We start from the raw sequence: 17,652 nt of genomic DNA on the forward strand, positions 1-17,652 counted from the left end.
TCGTCCCGCTCGGTCGCTACGTAGCGACCGAGCTCGGGCAAAGCTCGGTCGCTACGTAGCGACCGAGCGATCGTCCCGCTCGGTCGCTACGTAGCGACCGAGCTCAGCCAAGCTCGGTCGCTACGTAGCGACCGAGCGATCGTCCCGCTCGGTCGCTACGTAGCGACCGAGCGATCGTCTCGCTCGGTCGCTACGTAGCGACCGAGCTCAAGCCGAAGCTCGGTCGCTACGTAGCGACCGAGCACTCGTTTCGCTCGGTCGCTACATAGCGACCGGGCTCGAGCCAAAGTTCGGTCGCTGTGTAGCGATTGAACCTTTCCGAACATCGATACGACACCAGTCCTTGCATTCTCGTCAAACCTTCGAATGCTATCTCCCGAAGACCGTAGCAAGCTCAGTCCATGTTTCCCGTTATTCTAATTCATCGATCAAACTTCGCGGATTAGAAACCGCGGAAAACTCGTAGTAAACGTGTCGAGTCGGAAGACGGCCCAAAGGGACCTAAAACACGACTCGAGGCCCATCCTACGATTTTTCTTAACCAAAGCCCGTGAACCACAGCATGGTTCGCGCTTGGCCCACGAGGAAGGATAAATGTCAAGTTTCCGCGGATAAATACGGAAGTTTTGAAGATAATTGTGAAGATCGGGAAAAATGGAATATCTCCATTTTTATATGACGGCTTAAGGGCAGAAGAGTAAAAGCGTAAACCGACCTTGGAGCTAGTATATAAGGAGTCCTAGGCGAGGAGCAGAGAGGAGAACTTTTTCAGAGAAAACTTAGCACTTAGAGCGATTTAGGCAACTTTCCGTTTTTGTTATTTCGAGCTGCGACTCAATTAGGTTTAGCCGTCTTAGGGTTGCTAGAACTAGGAATCTCGCCGACAGCTCTCGAGCCCAGGCTTATACCTTGTTGTAACGCTCATACGCAGATTCGGAATAAGATCTACTTTGCTCTCTTTTCGATTTCTTATTTTTATCGTTGTTATTCTCGTGTTCTGATTGCTTGACGTGTGGTAATTAACAGATATCCGGGTCCTCTGGGAAACTAGGGTTTTCTTAGTTTCCTTATTTAAACGGAAATCGACAGTGCGAATTTCGGTTCCCACATCGCGTATCCTATACATCCAAAAACTTTTAGATGACTTATATTTGGTTTCTTACTTCGCAACATCTCATATGGCGTTTGATCATTCAACACTCTTGTAGCTACACGGTTAATCAGATATGTAGCATGCCTGATTGCTTCTCCCCAAATAGTTAGGCATTGACATGTGTTTGAGTAAACTCCTTGCCATCTCCATTAACGTTCGATTTCTTCGCTCGACCACACCGTTCTGTTGAGGTGTGTAGGGTGCAGTAAGATGTCGTCTTATCCCCGCACCACACAGTAGCTATTAAACTCATGATTCACAAACTCTCCCCCTCTATCAGTTCTGAAAGTTTGTATCTTCTCACCCGTCTCACTTTCAACTAGACTTCTTAGTCTTTTAAACTTGCAAAAGGCGTCACTCTTCTGTTTTAATAGTATCGACCACATATACCTTGTGTGATCGTCGATGACCACAAATATATATATATATTTCCACCGTGTGTCATTGGTGCTATAGGACCGCAAAGATCTCCGTGATGTAGCTCTAGCACCTTTGTTGCTCGGTGTGAAGTGGCCTTTGGGAAAGTTTGCCCTGCGTGCTTCCCAAGTAGACAAGATCCGCACACTTTCTTCGCAATGAATCCCTTTGGTAATCCTAGTGCAAGCTCTTTCAACATCATGTTCCGTATAGTCTCTGAGTTTATATGCCCCAATCTCTCATGCCATCTATTTGTTTCCGTTTCTGCACTCAAGTAGAGACACGCTCCGCTTTTAAGACCCATATGAACCTTGTATAGCCTATTTCTAGACCTCTTGGCAGTGACTAGTAGCTTTCCAGACTGATCATGCATTGTTAGTAATTCTCCTCGAAGCCTTATGTCACAGCCAGCTTCTGTTGCTTGCCCCAAACTTATGATGTTACTTCTTAAATCCGGTATAAAGTAAACATCAGTCATCTGTCTTGCATCTCCGTTCATATCAGTAAAGGAGATTGTGCCTTTGCCTTTGATGTCTATTCTAGAGTCATCTCCAAAGCGTACCTTCCCGGAGATCGTGTTATCGAGTTTAGAGAAGTACCTCACATCTCCAGTCATATGGTTTGAGGCTCCATTATCAAGATACTAAACGTTTACTCCTTTATCTTTGCTCTCGTATTTTTCAGGCAACACTTTCTTCTCGTTCGAAAACACGATCTCGTGCATCATGAGCTCGTTGGCTTCTTGTGCTTCTGTGTTGTCTCCTTCTTGAGTCTCTTGTAGCTTCAGCAAGAGCTCTGGACACTGCGCAACGAAGTGTCCAACCTTATCACACCTGTAACAAGTTATGTGCGACGCGTCTCTAACTCCTTCTCTTCCTCCATTGTAGTTTCCTCCATTATATCCTCTTCCTCCATTATAACGACCACGGCCTCTGCCTCTGTAAGAGCGTCCTCCTCGACCTCTTCCTCTATATGATTCGTTATAGTCTCGATTTCCCCATTGAGAAGAGTAGTCACCTTGGGGTTTAACTGCTTGGTTTGTTTGTCCTTCATTATTTGTATACAACAGTTTTCCTTTGTCATCTTCTTCTGAAGTCTCTTCACGAATACGTTCTTCGTAAGCTTTTAAGCGTCCAAAGATGTCTTCAAAGCTTGTCTTATTGAGATCAAGTACTTGCTCCAGGGAGGCGACAATTTGTATATACTTTGTGCGAGGTAGACTTGATAGAAACTTCTTAACGATCTTGGCTTCTTCAATTGTAGTTCCTAAAGCAGCTGATTTAGATGTCAATTCTGATAGCCTTCCTCCAAAGTCATCAATGCTCTCTGTTTCTTTCATACGTAACCGATCAAATTCAGATATTAATGTTTGCAGTCTAGCTTCCCTCACACGTTCTGCTCCTACATGCCTAGTTTTAATAGCTTCCCACACTTGTTTTGCTGTTTCAAGTTCGGCTACCTGCGGTACGAGGCTCTCTGGTATTGACTGAAACAACAGAGCCATTGCTAAGTTATTCTTCTCAGTATCAGGAGTCTCCGTCTCTATAACCTCCCAAGCTTTGTGTACTTTCAGTGCCATCTTCATCCTTACAGTTCACACAGTATAGTTTGATGTGCTAAGCATAGGACATTGTATCGAAGTTCCTCCTTCTTTAGGTTTCCATGTTGCCACAACGATGTCACCCATGGCTCTGATACCAAATCTAGTTTCAAGGTCTCACGATCACTCTTATGTAAACACAATCAATAAGACCAACTCTCTTATTAATCACCTTAAGGAAACTCACTCAAAACCTTAAGTTCTCAATCACAACTCTTAAGTTATGCAACATACTTACATCTCCTTATATAACACTATAATTGTCCTAATCTCATTAGGATAAACATAACTTAAATATTTCCTATTCTCTCTAGATAACTATAACTCAATAGTTTTAGTAAACTTGCTTCTCAAGTTATTTCAAGCTTATCCAACACAGACTGAGCCAAAGGCAAAGCTTAAAGGCTGACCAGTTGAAGTGAAATGGAGCCAAGAGGCTTAGCAAATGAACCCCAACGACTCTGACTAGCTTTCTCACGTCCCTAGAATTCCAACTCCTTTCCAAAAATGCACTCTTCTTTCTCACCACCACAACATCCGACATGGGAAGTCTCCAGGAACTCTCAACCAGAACTGGTACACCGTGAACAGCCACGAACATCTGTTCCTTGTGAATCACGGAACGTCCTTGTTTGGATGTAGGGTTGGGTGTGTGATAAGCGAGCAAAGCACTATTATTATTACTATTGGGGTTATGTTTTTTAACAACTGGTGAAAAAGGAGAAACCGCTTTGAGAGTTGTAGATAGATACGCCATGGGTTTTGGTTGTCAAATTTGATGCATGTACATGCATACTCATGTGCTACTATATATACTGATAATTCTGGAAGTGACTTAAATTTTACCAGTAAATGCCACATTAGTTTGAACATATATGATATATCATTCATCTCCAGTTAATTATTTGCAGTAAAATAAAAAAAGAACGGTTGTGCTGATGGCACGTCTCACTCACGTAGTAACGGTTGTCGGTTGATGAGTTATATGAGAGTATGCATTCAACGAACAAAAAGGTACAAGTGATCACTGCCACGTGTTCCTTACCGCCTAAATAATCAAAACAGTGTAGGAACCTTATTTTACTACCATAGGACAACTGATATTTGTAAAGAATAATAAGAACATAAACTAAAATTTCAATACCAAAATATAAAAATAAAGAAGAATTGCAGAGTCGAGATAGTTAATCTCTTTCCTTAAATCTTTAAACGCCCCGTAGTGTGACGGTTTTATGGCGCTCAGATTCCCAAGATACAACTGCAGCATTGTTTATGTTTACCATCACCGAAAAACAGAATCTATCGAACCTATTTCTGTGATGTACTCTCAGACTCAAAATAAAAAAAATACTAGCATAACTATTCTGAGTGGGAGAAATGTTTCTTGATTGTATGAATGTGTGTGTTTTCTAAATGGCTCACAAGCCTTTATATAGAAATATAATGAGAAGCACAAGTTTCATTTTTCAACACAAAAATGAAACCTCCATAGTGCACTAATGGAGTTTTTAATTCTTGTCATTATTATGTGAATTTATTCCACATTTTGACCAAGAAATTAAAGAATAAAATTATTATTGTTTTGACCAATTCAAACAAAATAATATACTTTAAAATGGATTTCTTTTTTATATTTTATCAATATAAAAGATCAACATATATTTGGTTTATAAGAATAAGTCAATGAACATGAAGTCCAACTAACAAATCAAAAAACCCAAATCCAAGTTCAAATATCCAATGTGTGTATTTGCTTCTTTATACAAGTTTTTCAAATCACACACATTAGACCTCCATTTCTCATTCAAATAAAACTTCTTTTTTTGACATATGAATACATTATTCATAATGTTCAAAAAATAGTTCCAACAATCCTCCACATGAATAGAAATGACTCTAGACACTAGACGACTCGACAGACTTTCTAGACAAGACTCAACTTCCTAGAAAAGACTCGACAAGACCTAACTAAGGACTTTTGAGAGTACAAACGAAAAATCCACTGCATGATGAGTTGGTAGCAATTTTTCAGCCTTGAACCAGTCATTGTTAATAGCTATCGGATTTACTCGGCCAGGAGGTGGCCATGATGTCTTGAACCTCCCGGGCTTTGGTGTAAACCTAGACAATAGCCATAACACAGCTTCATTCTCTCACAGAACTAGGTTCTCTATTGTGTTCATTTTGGCCGTGAACAGTCTTGGTTAATCATGAGTGAACTTGGAGAATATAGCCTTTCCTTCATTCTCCTAGAAACGGCCCCATTTCACACTCACAAGGTGATTTGCCATTAACTTTGTTTAGAGGAGTATCATGTACTACTCCATTCATATCTCAAAGCTATGGACACAAATCATTAAAAGCTAATGCTTATCCTGTATTCTTTACATGTAGGACTGTTTAATCATCATAGGAACTGGGTATAGACCGAAGTCTTACAGTGCTTTGGACAGACTTAGTTTCACTTAGTTGTCTCCTTGAACCTATTTCTTGGGATCTCCAGTCAGTTAGGTAGAGTTACCGCGAAACCTCATCTTAATTCACAGGCGACCCATTCCTTTTGATGATATAACAATTTGATCTCATGACACACCTTTAATTAAAGGATCCTAGGTTGTCACCATAGTGAACATAATCTCTTGAGATTAGTGGAGATCAATTGTCTAATGATTTTTGTCATCTTTTATTCAAGATACAATTAACCATTATACACAAAACTCAGTGTATGACACTAGCTTGTTTTTTTTTTTTTTAATAAAAAAATTATATTGTGATAACTATCACTAAGTTCATATGACCTCTTGCCAACGACTTTATATGGTAAGCAAAGCTTCCCCCACATTTCTTGAGATAGCTCAAAACATGCATAATTACATTTAACATCTCTTAAGAGTTTAGAAAATTAATCTACAACTCCTTTAGATTTAAATGAATTAAAAGCAATTTCAAAAATTATTACAATTTTCTTGAAAAAATGTGTTTCATTCTTAGAAATTCACATTTTACATACAACTATTTTCATAGTTCTCTCAAGTTGATTTATAAATCTAACTTGTATGTTTTGGATCTTTTCCAAACACATATTTTGCTTTTTTAGCAAATATACACAAGATATTATTTGTGTCATCAAAACCACCATTATATATGATTATTTTCAACCATATTGACTTTATAAACTACAATACACATGTCAGTTTCAATCATATTGGTCTGAAAATTATCATTGTTTTTACATGGTCAATCTTCTTGTAACTTGCATTTAAGCATTGATGAAATATAAATGTTTATGACCAATATCAACAAACATTTTATTTCCTATGGCAAATGATTTATATGTGGCAGACCTCTCCCAAACTTAATTTGGGGCGTCGACTCACTAAATCTATTTCCATATATATATCATTCGATCTCTTAAAAATCGAGATTTTATTAATCACTTTGGTTTAGCTATATTGTCATATGGGTTTGTTCACTAGAAACCAAACCCAGATTAATATACTACTCAATACCAAACATATGACTAATAAAGTTTAAACAACAACTCCACAATAAGTAATCCAGAAAAACGTTTTATTCCACATATTGTTTTACTAATTAAATATCAATAGTTAAAACATATCTTTGACCAAAAGCAATAAACCTTTTTCCTTTGCAATTTGTAACGGTTGGATATAAAATCTACATCAGTTTTTTTTTTCTCTTTTTCTTTTCAAAAAACATATTGAAAATGATAAAAAACTGACATAATTTTTTTTTTAAATCATCAAATTTTGCAATTTAATATAATCAATAATCAAACACCACAACCTGCAATTTATCTTCCCGTTCGATTGCTAGAACCCACGATCAGCACCTGTTGACTAGTTTCATAAAACTTAAACCAGTGTTACTATCATTAGTGCTGAAAACAAGATCGATCACTGCTATTGACTGAACAGGAATAAAACTAATAACCAATAAATCATGCAAATCACAACCGAAACACGTAAGTGCAGGAGAATTATTTTAAATAATTCAACCGATCCTGCAAAAAATAATGTTAGCTCAAGAACACAAGCTTTACACAATCTCAAAAGCTGGTTGAAGAAAACACAAATCCAGATTTTGTTTCGAGGCCGTCGATTAACCTGTTCTTAAAAAAAAACAATAACTTTTAACAAATATCAGTATTGTTAGTGCAAAAGCATAAACAATATTTAAAGATTTAAGAGTGTAGGAACCTTATTTTACTACCATAGGACAACTGATATTTGTAAAGAATAATAAGAACATAAACTAAAATTTCAATACCAAAATATAAAAATAAAGAAGAATTGCAGAGTCGAGATAGTTAATCTCTTTCCTTAAATCTTTAAACGCCCCGTAGTGTGACGGTTTTATGGCGCTCAGATTCCCAAGATACAACTGCAGCATTGTTTCTGTTTACCATCACCGAAAAACAGAATCTATCGAACCTATTTCTGTGATGTACTCTCAGACTCAAAATAAAAAAAAATACTAGCATAACTATTCTGAGTGGGAGAAATGTTTCTTGATTGTATGAATGTGTGTGTTTTCTAAATGGCTCACAAGCCTTTATATAGAAATATAATGAGAAGCACAAGTTTCATTTTTCAACACAAAAATGAAACCTCCATAGTGCACTAATGGAGTTTTTAATTCTTGTCATTATTATGTGAATTTATTCCACATTTTGACCAAGAAATTAAAGAATAAAATTATTATTGTTTTGACCAATTCAAACAAAATAATATACTTTAAAATGGATTTCTTTTTTATATTTTATCAATATAAAAGATCAACATATATTTGGTTTATAAGAATAAGTCAATGAACATGAAGTCCAACTAACAAATCAAAAAACCCAAATCCAAGTTCAAATATCCAATGTGTGTATTTGCTTCTTTATACAAGTTTTTCAAATCACACACATTAGACCTCCATTTCTCATTCAAATAAAACTTCTTTTTTTGACATATGAATACATTATTCATAATGTTCAAAAAATAGTTCCAACAAACAGTACGAACCAACTATAAGATCGACACGATGGTAAGAGGTACTCTGTACTCAGCATATAATGGAGGAGAGAGCGCTGGTACTTTTGGAAGTCCAGTTGCGGTATGAGACTATGAGTACCTGCCTGCGTGGGTCTAGATTCTTTACGTATCAGTTTTAACTTTTTAGTAAATATTTTCTTTCGTACATTAAGGTACCTATGCATTCTAAACTCTCGAATTAGGTCTGATTTACACTTAACATAATAGAAGCCAGTGACCATGGTAAACAATTAACCATCTAGCCATTTAAATGGGTTAGAGAACTACACGTAATGGAGATATTGAAGTTCATGCAAGACCTTAACTATGAACATAGCGTGAATTCAATGATGAGAATGATACTTGTGACTAGTTACCTCCACTCGTAGTTAGTCGATTCAACATAGACTGTTGCTTAGATGCGGTGTCAGTCTCAAATTATTTTGGGAATTTTCAGGTTCTGTTAATTAAAAATATATTAACTGGATACTTGATAAATTAGTGATGTAGTCTAAACTTTTAATAAATCTAACTTTTTTTAATTATAAGCATTAAGTTTAGAAGTATATCTAAATATTTGAAGTTTCAGGTTTTAGTTTTTATATTTGTTTTAAAATCTCTTAAATTATTTTGAATGTGAATATTTTGTCATCATTTTATTTTGTTTCTTGTGTACTGAATGTAATAATAGATACTTGAGATTCATAATCCGTTTTGTCACATACAATTATAGATATATATACCATTATATGTAAAAACACCAAAAAGACAAAACCTCGTTAATTTTCATAGCTCGAAACGTACAACAGTGTTTTGATTTCCGGTCATGATGACATAGTTTTACGATGAATCACTGGTAAGTGCCATTCGTTGTTTCTGAGCTTCTGATGGGAGCTTAACCTCGGTTGCTAAGCCAATAGCTTGGAGGAACCTAACGACGTACCAAGTCATATCAAATTGCCACCATTCAAGGCCATGTCGAGCAGAGAACTCGAAAGCATGGTGATTGTTGTGCCATCCTTCTCCAAAAGCTAGAGCTGCTACCCACCTGAAAAAAAATCATAATAAAATTAGATATAAAGATATGTATATCGCAATGGATCAGGTTGCTAAGGATTTGATGTATGATGACTTTTTTACCAGTTGTTTTTAGACAAGTCTCCAGTGTTCCAAGCTTGGTTTCCCCAAACGTGACAAGCTGAGTTCACTAGCCAAGTTATATGATATACCCATACTATTCTTACACCCTGCAAATAATAAACCAAAAACAAAAAAAGATTAGACTTGGAAGGGATGAGACATAAAGGTTAAAGGTAAACTAAGTTTTTTCATGTGCCGTTTACGAAATTGCAAATGTAGTTTACACTTTTAGCATGCACAAATGGTGTTTTGTATCTAAATACAAGCAAAAATCAAATTCAGTCCCACTCACGAGAAGAGTATGAGCCAGAGAGATAGATCAGATATGTTTACTTGTGGTTCTCTGCTTTATTAAATTAATACAACTTGCGTGGCCTAAGGTCAATAACCTAAGTTGCACTAAATGACAAGACAAAAAAAGCAACTTGTCTAAGATGTTGATCAAATGGAGGAGATTGGCCCACCAAATTGACTAACAGCCACACACAAAAAGTGGTGGATTTGTTCTGTATTCACCAAGCTAAAACACACACATCATAGTCCTAATCTATATCTCGTTCTTGAAATTAACGGAGATGAATTCAAAATGCAAGGTAACATACCATTCCCCAAACGATGAAGGGGAAGCCACCCATTGCGTATAGAGCAGCCGCTAGAGCCACCGGATGCCAAATGTAGGTGTCTTTAAGGAACTGATAGAACGGCTGCTTCTCCAAGTCCCCAACATTATTAGGCTCTCCAACCTTGAAAGAAAAAAAACATCAGATTGCTGAATCACAGATAAACAAACATGAGAACAAAAAAATATACTTACCCTTTGCGTGATAGTATTGGTATCAAACATCCAATTCATGTGACTAAACCAAAACCCTTCAAGTGGGCTATGAGGATCTTTATCCGAATCACAGAACTGATGATGGTACCTATGCGTACTCACCCAATCAATCGGATGCCCCTGAAGAAAACAACACATCATCAATTACACAACTCAACACGCCATTCACAATACAGAGGACAAACTAAACTCACCTGGAGAGCCTGAGCTCCACAATAAGCAAACAAGTACTCAAGCCACTTAGGAAGCTTGAAGCTTCTATGAGTAAGATTCCTATGAAACGACAGAGTAATCCCCAGAAGACCCGTCACGATATAAAGCACAAAAGCAACCGAAACAGCTCTCCAGTTAAACTGAAACGGAGCCAAGAGGCTAAGCAAATGCATCGAGACAACCACAGCAACAGCGCCAAAATCCATCGAAGTCCACTCTCTCTCCCACCAAACCGCTTTGTCCGTCTTCTTCTTCACCATCACATCCGAAAGCATTATCCTTCTGTAATCATCTCCCGTCCCCGAGGCAGCTGCAGCAGATGCGGCGACATCTCTCTTCTTAAACGCGGAGGAGACGAGACTCGGGAGCTTGAAAGGAGCGAGCTTTTGGTTGTGGGTGAGTGAGATTCCGGCGAGATGCAACGGCGGCGGTGCGGTTAGAGGTCGTGGAGGGGAAGAGAGGAAGAAAGGTTTGGGCTTTGTTAAGGGAGAGGTAAGAAGAGACGCCATTGGTTGACGTGAGAGCCGAGAGAAGGAGAAGATGAGAGTAGTTAAACCCTCTACATATATAATATGTATGTAATGTATAGAATCAGGGTCGGTCTTTTTTGTATGTTCACAAGCTGTTGTGTTGTTGTAGTGACAGAGACGTGTCCAAAGATCTCGTCTTTGTGGCTTAAGAGAGAAGATAAGGTGGTCTAGGGATTTGGATTTGCCTATTTGGGGCACTGAACTAAACCACGGATCTTCTCTTTTTGGTTTTACTGAATTAGTCCTTGATGTTCTTGGTAACTTAACAAATCGCCCCAGTAGTTTGTTTATGGATACAATTCTGAATTTCCTAAGTTGGGCTTAGATAGATTATGCTTAAATGGGCTTTCTTTTATTTTGGCCCATTCCTTATCTATTCAAGAAAATTCCAATTCCGACAATTCAAACAAGATATTTGTCTCTATGCGACTTCAAAGTCTTTTGTTTTCATATGCTAAGGGAAAAAAATCTGTAAAAGATATTTTGTATCTGTGGTGGTAAATAAACCGTTATCTTCAAACTATATATCAATTGCTTCTTTATTCATCAAATTCTAAAGAGTTTCTCATCAGATTGGTTCCCATGGCTGCAGCTGCTAACACCGCCGTTTTTGTATCTCCTTCTCAGCCTTTATCCTCTAAACGCAGTTTTTGTAAGTATTTTTGTACTCCTTTGTTGTTAATCTGTATACTAGATGCTCTGTAGCATGTAAAATTTGAAGGTTTTTTGGATAATATGTATAGTGTACAGTTCAACGGTTAGTCCAATACAGAGGAGATTTCCAAGGAGGAAACTTGAGCTGCAAGTAAAAGCTGTTGCCACCACTCTTGCACCCCTCGAAGAGATCAAAGAGTATGTCTTCTTGTTCGTTTGGTTGATATAAGAATAAAAGTATAGATTAACTTATTTGATGGTTGATTAATTTGTGTAGATATAAGCTTCCTTCATGGGCAATGTTCGAGATGGGGACAGCTCCTGTGTTCTGGAAAACCATGAACGGTCTTCCTCCAACCGCAGTAAGTTTCTCTAGCCATTTTTTCACCGTTAACTACTTAACTTCACCTTTAAGGCTCGTTGACTCAAAACTTATTTCTTGAAATAGGGTGAAAAGTTGAAACTGTTCTACAATCCAGCTGCAACCAAACTCACTCCTAACGAGGACTATGGGGTTGCTTTCAACGGTGAGTTTCTCATACTATCTGATTAACTTGTATTTGAACTTTATCCCAATGAGTTGACGCTGTTAATTAAGCTCGTCTATGGTGTTTAGTCCTATAATTAATTACATAGACCAGTCATGTGCACTAATAAAAATGGAAAGAATGATTCAGTTGGTTAATAATGGTGCAGGAGGATTTAACCAACCAATCATGTGTGGTGGAGAACCAAGAGCAATGCTTAAGAAAGACCGAGGCAAAGCCGATTCTCCCATTTACACTATGCAGATTTGCATTCCTAAGCACGGTTCGTTTTAATATAAATCAAAACCAGAGCACTACTAATTCTTATGTGATAAAATAGTTATAAGTAGTATAATTTGACATTTTCGTTGTTCGTATGAATCATTTTCAGCTGTGAATTTGATATTCTCGTTCACCAATGGTGTCGATTGGGATGGTCCATACAGACTTCAGTTCCAAGTCCCCAAGCGATGGCAAAACAAACCTATTGAGTTCTTCAATGAGGTATTGCACGTACAATTTAGTATTCATTTATTTGTGCTTCACCAAAAAATTATACATACTCATTATATTTATCAATTGGTGCAAGTAGGGTCTAGCTAAAGAGTTGAGCCAAGATGGAGCCTGTGAGAGAGCAATATTTCCTGACTCGAACATAGTTGCGACACGGTGTACAATGATTGCCAACTTAACGGTCGAAGGAGTATGTATCCCACCAACTATATACATACACTATAATTCATTTGTTAGATATACTTTTAACATATTTAAGGTTTCTAACATATTTCAGGGAGATAGATGCAATCTGGACCTTGTTCCTGGGTGCATGGATACAAATTCAGAACATTTCAACCCATTGGCTAATGTTGATGATGGCTCTTGCCCCCTAGAGTTATCTGATTCTGATGAATAGAACTCATCTTTATTCATGTAAATATATACACACAGATATGTTTGGCTTTAGTATTTAATAGCATGTTTGTATACATGTAGTAACTGAAATGTTATTGATTTTTATTTAGTTATAAAAGAGCTTGATACTTAAAATATCTGACTCTTTTTAGCCACCGACTATTTAGAATGTTAACATGTTGATCTATTTATTAGTTGAACTAACATACATTGGGGAAACTTCTGAACAACCAAAAGACAGTAAATAAAGTATGATCTATTGCTTTCCCTCGACCAAACTATTAATGAATAATGATCATGGATCGGTGTACCTGTCCCGTTAACTTATACGAAATCCACTTCACCTACCAATGGAAAACAAGACACATGCTCACTAAAAATAGTGAAGAAGTACATTCAAAGTTCACTACGTGGTAGAGCCAATGAGTTTTGGAAGACTCACCCCACCTGTAACTCCTAACAATAACATTGACTTGAATGAAATAGTTGTAGAAATACCATAAGAAACACCTATAACTTCACAACAACGTACAGTTTAGTTAGGTTAAACTGCTATCTAATCCTTTTCAGTCAGAATCATCGGAAAGAAAATAAATTTAATTCACTGGACATCAATTAAATTCAATATGTTCAAGTCCAACAAAACATTTAAAAAGAAAACAAAATTAATTGTCTAGCGAGTCTTTAGAAATCAAACTAAAACCATTGCCTAAATTGTGTCTTTTGCTCATCATCTCTTCGTACTTCCCGGCCAACGAGTCAAAGAGAATCCCAGCGCCAACTCCGACCGCAAGATCGATGGTGTAATGTCCTCTCGTCCCGAGCAGCCGTATCGATTGTAATACATTGAGGATGTCAAAAAGCATTGCTAGTCTCAACCTCTGCATTCTCCTCATGTCTAAGGATGCTATCATCGAACCGGCGACGTGACCCGAGTAGAAAAGGAAGAATGAGACGTTTCCCACAGGAAAATCGACTCCTGATCCTAAAAACTCCTGTAAGAAAAGTCAAATAATTAGTGATGCTTTTGACACTTTTTAATACAACATGTTAACCGCAACGAGACATAGTAATGCCTAATTATGATGATACTACTAATTAATTAACCTAACTCCCGCAAGTTAAAGAAGTAAATACAAACCACTACAATTACCCTCTTGCTTATAATCAAATTACTCCTTTTATTTCAAATTAAATACTATCGTTTTCAATATACTACTGTATTTGACATCATACTAAATATCTTAACCCTATTCAAAATGAACATAAAATTCATAAACTAATTGTTTTGTGAGATATTAATCTTTAATTAGAGTCCAGGTTATCAAAACATTTGGGTATATACTATATATTCATATAAAGTTACAACCTGATTCCTATACGGTAGTGGCCAAGGGAGAAAATCACACGCCCAACAATATTTGGCGACTTTGCATAATTCATCTATTTGTTACAATATCATTTGGTTATTAATATAATATATAATTTTCAAAGAGAGTGAGATGTAAAGATTGGGGACCTGAGGGAGAGGGAGCTGAGTAGAGTAACCAAGGATACCGCGACAAGTAAACATGAAGCAAGCCGAGATGGTGGCTCGTGGTCTTCCTTCCATCAACCATGTCCATACAATATACGTAGTTTGCATCCCTACGAACACCTGTCTCCCACCACCATCCAAACAAAAGTTTTAAATAGTTAAAAAGTACAAAAGTCAAATCTATCCAATCACTTTGCATTGCATGTGATCACGTCTCCATATCACCCATGTGTTACTTTTTAATGGGTTTTAACTTTAAAGTTATAAAGCATTCTATTATACTACTATAGTGCAACTATTTCGTTATAAAGAAACAAACAAACAAAATGGCAGTTGTTAAAAAGAAGATTAGACTTAACTACTAAACAAAGCGATTACATTAAATACATTTGTGTCCACTAGTTTATCTACTAACACCATTATTCCACTCTTAGGAAATTCCATTGCATGTTGATGTTTACAGTTGACAGCAATATTCCAGCTGGAGAATTAATTACTCACAAAATAAAGGAAAAGATCTGAGATTTGTTTCCCATCACTACCACAATTTAATTTATTTGACTAATTCAATAATTTATTACTTACGATTTAAATGATAAAGAAAAAAAAAAGTTAGGTGAGGCATGGGGAATTGATGATAAATCATTTAATAGTTGTTTTAACCCCTAAGTTAATCTCTCTCTCTGCATACCGTGTTTAGTGCGGCTAAAACGGTGTTAAGACCCGGTGAATTTGCCAAGACGCGGTTCAGAGAGCGCGTGACCACAAACCCAATATCGAACGGCTCAGACCTCGCGGGAATCATCTGAAGCGTATACTCGACGCCCATGAAGAAGAGAACTCCAACCGCGAACACACACGGTATCCAATGGACTCTCGCCACGTAGATAGCGTCACGCGCCATCCATGTCATAAACGACGCCTTTCCTCCTCCATTGGCGTAGCCGTCGTCTGTTTTCTTAACAATGTTGTGTTCCATTAATGGGACGGTTCCGTCAAAGGAGACGTCGTTAGAGTGGTATCCGTTAAGAGAGGTAGATCTGCGACGGAGAGGGACGCCAGTTTCAGTTGACATAAGCGTCAGAGATGAGTTCTATAAGAGGCAGAGATTTCGAAGGAGGTATTGTTTTTATTTTGTGAACTGTGGAAGGAAGATTGTTTGGTCTACAAAAATTCATACGAAAACGATGAGTATTGAGTTTCGAGAGCTACGTTTACGCAAAGTCTTTGCCTTATTATTTTTTTTCTTTGTTTTCTCTCTTTGTTGGGCTTTACTTTAATTTTGTACCAACATGTTGTTAAGTTCTTTTTATATTTTAAGTTTGATATTTTAGACGACCAAATGAAATGTTCCCTAATTTTTATATGTCAAGTTTGATATTTTAGACGACCAAAAGAAATGTTCCCTAATTTTTATAATCAATGTTGTTGTAAAGTAAAACTTTTGATACAAAATAATTATTGTTATGGAATTTTAATGCAAAATTTATCGATTTTCTATGCTATATAATTATTTATATTTTTTATTTTATTTTGGATTGGTCAAACATATGATTAAATGTATATAGTTAATGATATTTTATTTGGAAAATATACAAAAAAAACTGCATACACAAATTTAAAATGACACTTAAAAATGAAATGAAGAGAATATAGATATAAAAGACTATGAGATTCTCTCGTTACTAAAATAATTCTAGTTTTCAGACAAAAACATGTTAGTGGTGCGTGTATGCATATTAAGTGTTAACAATGTGTATATACTCTAATTCAAGATTATGGAGAATATCAAGAGATTTGATGCTTCGTTGTACGCATCAGACATTAGTTTATTCAACTGAGTATTTTTTTTTTTTTTTGGGCGCAATCATCTTTGACGCTTTTTTAAGATAAGTATTGAAAAAAAAGATTTAAGTTTTTTTTAAGTTCTCCAAACCGCGAAAGCCTCTGATTAATCATCTAGAGGCTGGCTCATCGACAATAGATAAGTCTTAAGAATTTTATATAAAAGTTAGATACTCACATTATCTAATTACACATCCTACTATATAAAAGGGACTAAATTCAAAGTTTTTGAGACTATCCACCTCAGCCAAAATATTCTCATCCAAAAAAAATTAGAAATAAATGTCATTTATAAGATAATTAACTAACATACAACTTTTGATATTTCTAAAAATTTCAAATTTGTAACTACTAATTTACTAATAGAATCATATATCTATATTGAATTATGTTCTATTTTTAATCGTTAGACTTCAAGGATAAATAAATTATTAATTTATAATATATATAGTTTATAACTTTATATTGTAGTTATAAATAAAGCAAAAATAATCGGGGAAGGTGAAGAAGCTCATCTAAAATTATGTAATTAAAATGGTAAAATGGTGAGTATGATGACGTGAATCTAAGAAAATTTGTTGTACAAATTATGGTGTTTTCTTCGTCCACTATAAAGATTTAAAATAAAATACATATTCACATAAATAAGTCAATATTTGTTATTTTTTTGGTAAGATGCTAAGATTATCAATTTTTGAAAGGTTACACTATTGTTTTTAAACAACTTATTACAGCAAGGAAACAAAAACAATCAACAACAACTCAAAGTAAAAAAAGCCTTAAGGAAGTCTTATACAAGAAAGATAAAAAGAAGTAGAGAAGAGGAGAAAGAAGAACTTTCCAGGTAAGAGAGGAGACGGTCACGCATCATACGGTCAAGAGAGGCAAGGATGACTGATGAAGGTGAGGAGACAGCAGTGAACACACGAGCATTACGCTCTTTCCACAGCAGGTAGATGGCTGACTGAAAATAGAGCTTGATGACTGGAGTAGCATGCGTATCTGCGTTGACGCGAGGTTGATTGATCCAGGCTGCAACAGAGTGTAGATCAGCCGGAGGAGAAATCCAAACTTCAGCAGCAAATCCAAACTTGTGCCAATATTTGTTGTTGATAGTGTTTATATTCTTTTCTAACATTAGTATATATATTTTTTAGTAAACTGATCCAAACAGATTAATTTGTGGAGCTAACCAAACGAGGATTATAGTATTTACTTTGGAAAAAGTAATAGGTTGAATGATAGATGGC

General features: G+C 36.4%; 3 protein-coding genes across 3 annotated transcripts; 1 reads left to right on the plus strand and 2 right to left on the minus strand.

Moving 5' to 3' along the window:
* Nucleotides 1-8,885: 8,885 nt before the first annotated feature.
* LOC106406041 (palmitoyl-monogalactosyldiacylglycerol delta-7 desaturase, chloroplastic) lies at nucleotides 8,886-11,081 on the minus strand. The gene is made up of 5 exons (XM_013846634.3): nucleotides 10,379-11,081; nucleotides 10,164-10,304; nucleotides 9,952-10,092; nucleotides 9,350-9,456; nucleotides 8,886-9,257 (listed from the first exon to the last, which is right to left on the minus strand). Exons 1-5 carry the CDS (start codon nucleotides 10,904-10,906, stop codon nucleotides 9,050-9,052), a joined length of 1,125 nt encoding a protein of 374 aa, XP_013702088.2. The 5' UTR covers nucleotides 10,907-11,081; the 3' UTR covers nucleotides 8,886-9,049.
* Nucleotides 11,082-11,374: 293 nt separating this feature from the next.
* Nucleotides 11,375-13,155, plus strand: LOC125609035 (protein POST-ILLUMINATION CHLOROPHYLL FLUORESCENCE INCREASE, chloroplastic). The gene is made up of 8 exons (XM_048779799.1): nucleotides 11,375-11,579; nucleotides 11,671-11,779; nucleotides 11,859-11,943; nucleotides 12,030-12,108; nucleotides 12,278-12,391; nucleotides 12,500-12,612; nucleotides 12,701-12,811; nucleotides 12,899-13,155. The coding sequence occupies exons 1-8, from the start codon at nucleotides 11,510-11,512 to the stop codon at nucleotides 13,019-13,021; spliced, it is 804 nt and encodes a 267-aa protein (XP_048635756.1). The 5' UTR covers nucleotides 11,375-11,509; the 3' UTR covers nucleotides 13,022-13,155.
* Nucleotides 13,156-13,596: 441 nt separating this feature from the next.
* LOC125609034 (phosphatidylcholine:diacylglycerol cholinephosphotransferase 1-like) lies at nucleotides 13,597-15,784 on the minus strand. The gene is made up of 3 exons (XM_048779798.1): nucleotides 15,249-15,784; nucleotides 14,540-14,677; nucleotides 13,597-14,015 (listed from the first exon to the last, which is right to left on the minus strand). Exons 1-3 carry the CDS (start codon nucleotides 15,630-15,632, stop codon nucleotides 13,686-13,688), a joined length of 852 nt encoding a protein of 283 aa, XP_048635755.1. The 5' UTR covers nucleotides 15,633-15,784; the 3' UTR covers nucleotides 13,597-13,685.
* Nucleotides 15,785-17,652: the final 1,868 nt, after the last annotated feature.

Source organism: Brassica napus, chromosome A5 (genome assembly GCF_020379485.1).
Source record: "Brassica napus cultivar Da-Ae chromosome A5, Da-Ae, whole genome shotgun sequence".
Classification (NCBI taxonomy): domain Eukaryota; kingdom Viridiplantae; phylum Streptophyta; class Magnoliopsida; order Brassicales; family Brassicaceae; genus Brassica; species Brassica napus.

What these genes read in the sequence shown, in the direction of transcription:
- LOC125609035 (XM_048779799.1), top strand. Translation starts at nt 11,510, where the DNA reads ATGGCTGCAGCTGCTAACACCGCCGTTTTTGTATCTCCTTCTCAGCCT. An exon ending in GATTTGCATTCCTAAGCACG is followed by an intron (nt 12,392 to 12,499) that starts GTTCGTTTTAAT and finishes AATCATTTTCAG; the next exon opens with CTGTGAATTTGATATTCTCG. An exon ending in CCAACTTAACGGTCGAAGGA is followed by an intron (nt 12,812 to 12,898) that starts GTATGTATCCCA and finishes AACATATTTCAG; the next exon opens with GGAGATAGATGCAATCTGGA.
- LOC125609034 (XM_048779798.1), bottom strand. Translation starts at nt 15,632, where the DNA reads ATGTCAACTGAAACTGGCGTCCCTCTCCGTCGCAGATCTACCTCTCTT. An exon ending in TTTTAGCCGCACTAAACACG is followed by an intron (nt 14,678 to 15,248) that starts GTATGCAGAGAG and finishes GGTGGGAGACAG; the next exon opens with GTGTTCGTAGGGATGCAAAC. An exon ending in CTCAGCTCCCTCTCCCTCAG is followed by an intron (nt 14,016 to 14,539) that starts GTCCCCAATCTT and finishes CTTTTCTTACAG; the next exon opens with GAGTTTTTAGGATCAGGAGT.
- LOC106406041 (XM_013846634.3), bottom strand. Translation starts at nt 10,906, where the DNA reads ATGGCGTCTCTTCTTACCTCTCCCTTAACAAAGCCCAAACCTTTCTTC. An exon ending in GTGGAGCTCAGGCTCTCCAG is followed by an intron (nt 10,305 to 10,378) that starts GTGAGTTTAGTT and finishes TGTTTTCTTCAG; the next exon opens with GGGCATCCGATTGATTGGGT. An exon ending in CCAATACTATCACGCAAAGG is followed by an intron (nt 10,093 to 10,163) that starts GTAAGTATATTT and finishes TTTTCTTTCAAG; the next exon opens with GTTGGAGAGCCTAATAATGT.